Raw genomic sequence first — 1,581 nt, forward strand, 5'->3', positions numbered from 1 at the left:
TTCGAGACCAGCCTGGTCTACAGAGCTAGTTCCAGGACAGGCTCCAAAGCCACAGGGAAACCCTGTCTCGAAAAACCAAAAAAAAAAAAAAAAATTAATTTTGAGGCTAGAGAGATGACTCAGAGGTTAAGAGCACTGACGGCTCTTCCATAGGACCCAGGTTCAAGTCCCAGCAGCTACATGGTAACTAACAACTGTCTGAAACTCTAAGATCTGACACCCTCACTTGGGCAAAATACCAATGCAAATACAAAATAAATTAAAATAAATAGTAATTTTTTTTCAAAAAGAAAATGCCTCAAAGGCATGGCTACAGGCCAATCTGACCTGGACAATTTTTGTTTGTTTTTTGAGGTGGGGTTTCTCTGTGTAGTCCTGGCTGTTCAGGAACTAGCTCTGTAGACCAGGCTAGCCTCAGACTTAGAGATGATGCCTGCCTCTGCCTCCAGAGTGCTGGGTTTAAAGGTGTGCGCCACCAAGCCCTACTGATCTGGGTGAGTTTTCAGTTGAGGTTTTCTCTTCCTCAGTGACTTTAGGTTTGTGTCAAGCTGAAGTTTACTATGACAGTATCTGAACTGTCCTTCCCCTGAGCAAGATGGGATGCCGGAGGATCGAGCCTGGCCCTGGCTCCTAAGAGGGTCACTCATTTCTGTGTGCTGGGGAACATAAGTCTGAGTAATGGAGAAGCAGAAAATTTAAAGCCAAGCATGGTGACAAAGATGCAACCCTACGAGCTCAGGAGCACAGGCTACAAAGCAAGTCCTAGGACAGCTGGGGCTACCTGAGATCTTGTCTCAGAAAAACAAAGCAGAGGTTATTGACATGGCTCAGGGCATTAGAGAACTTACACCAAGCCTAATGACCTGAGTTCTAATCCTGGGGCCCATATAGTAGAGCGAGAGAACCAATCCTTGAAAGTTGCCCTCTGACCTCCAAATATACACACACATAAATAAATAAAATGTATTTTTTCTAATTTATGGGGGGACATCTCCCAGTTTAAAAATCCCCCTTCTCATGCTGAGGATGCAACTCTGTCACGGGTTTTGAGGCAGCTGGTTTCTAGCAGACTTCCTCAGTGATTCTCTGGGGTGTGTGCCCTGTTTCTGTGCCGGACCCCAGCTCCTGTGCCACCCCCCACCCCTGCAGGCTGGCTTCTTCAAGCGGAATCGACCACCTCTGGAGGAAGATGAGGAAGAGTGACCCGGTGCTCAGTCGTGAGGGGCTGGCTGCTTCACCTTCTGTCTCCTCCCAGTTGTGCCCACTCAGAACTCCATGGGTTCAAACCACTCCATGGGGTCTTCCCTGCCCAGCAGAGTGGGCAAATCCCCCTTCCTAGTGTCTAATAAACAGGTTCATAGCGATATCCACCATGCCACCTCGGAGTTGGAGGATAAAGGGGGAGGTGAGGGATGTTTGCTGGGACAACTAAGCAGTTTGAGCCGAGTAATTCTCTACCAACACGGCAGCTAATGGCTGCCGGGCAGTAGGGAGCAGGGTGGCAGGTGTGAGGGAGCCAGGACTGGATGGTGGAAGAGCCAGACTCAGTGGGCAGTGAAAGGGGAGTCAAGAGCACCAGAG

General features: G+C 49.1%; 1 protein-coding gene across 1 annotated transcript in view; it reads left to right on the forward strand.

Moving 5' to 3' along the window:
- Window positions 1-1,352, forward strand: part of Itga2b (integrin subunit alpha 2b) — a 17,748-nt gene extending 16,396 nt beyond the window's left edge. Inside the window, exon 30 of the mRNA XM_005369104.3 lies at window positions 1,150-1,352. Coding sequence (XP_005369161.1) covers window positions 1,150-1,203 — 54 coding nt within the window. The 3' untranslated portion in view covers window positions 1,204-1,352. The remainder of the gene's footprint in view (window positions 1-1,149) is intronic.
- Window positions 1,353-1,581: the final 229 nt, after the last annotated feature.

The sequence above is a fragment of the Microtus ochrogaster genome, unplaced genomic scaffold (genome assembly GCF_000317375.1).
Source record: "Microtus ochrogaster isolate Prairie Vole_2 unplaced genomic scaffold, MicOch1.0 UNK44, whole genome shotgun sequence".
Classification (NCBI taxonomy): Eukaryota; Metazoa; Chordata; class Mammalia; order Rodentia; family Cricetidae; genus Microtus; species Microtus ochrogaster.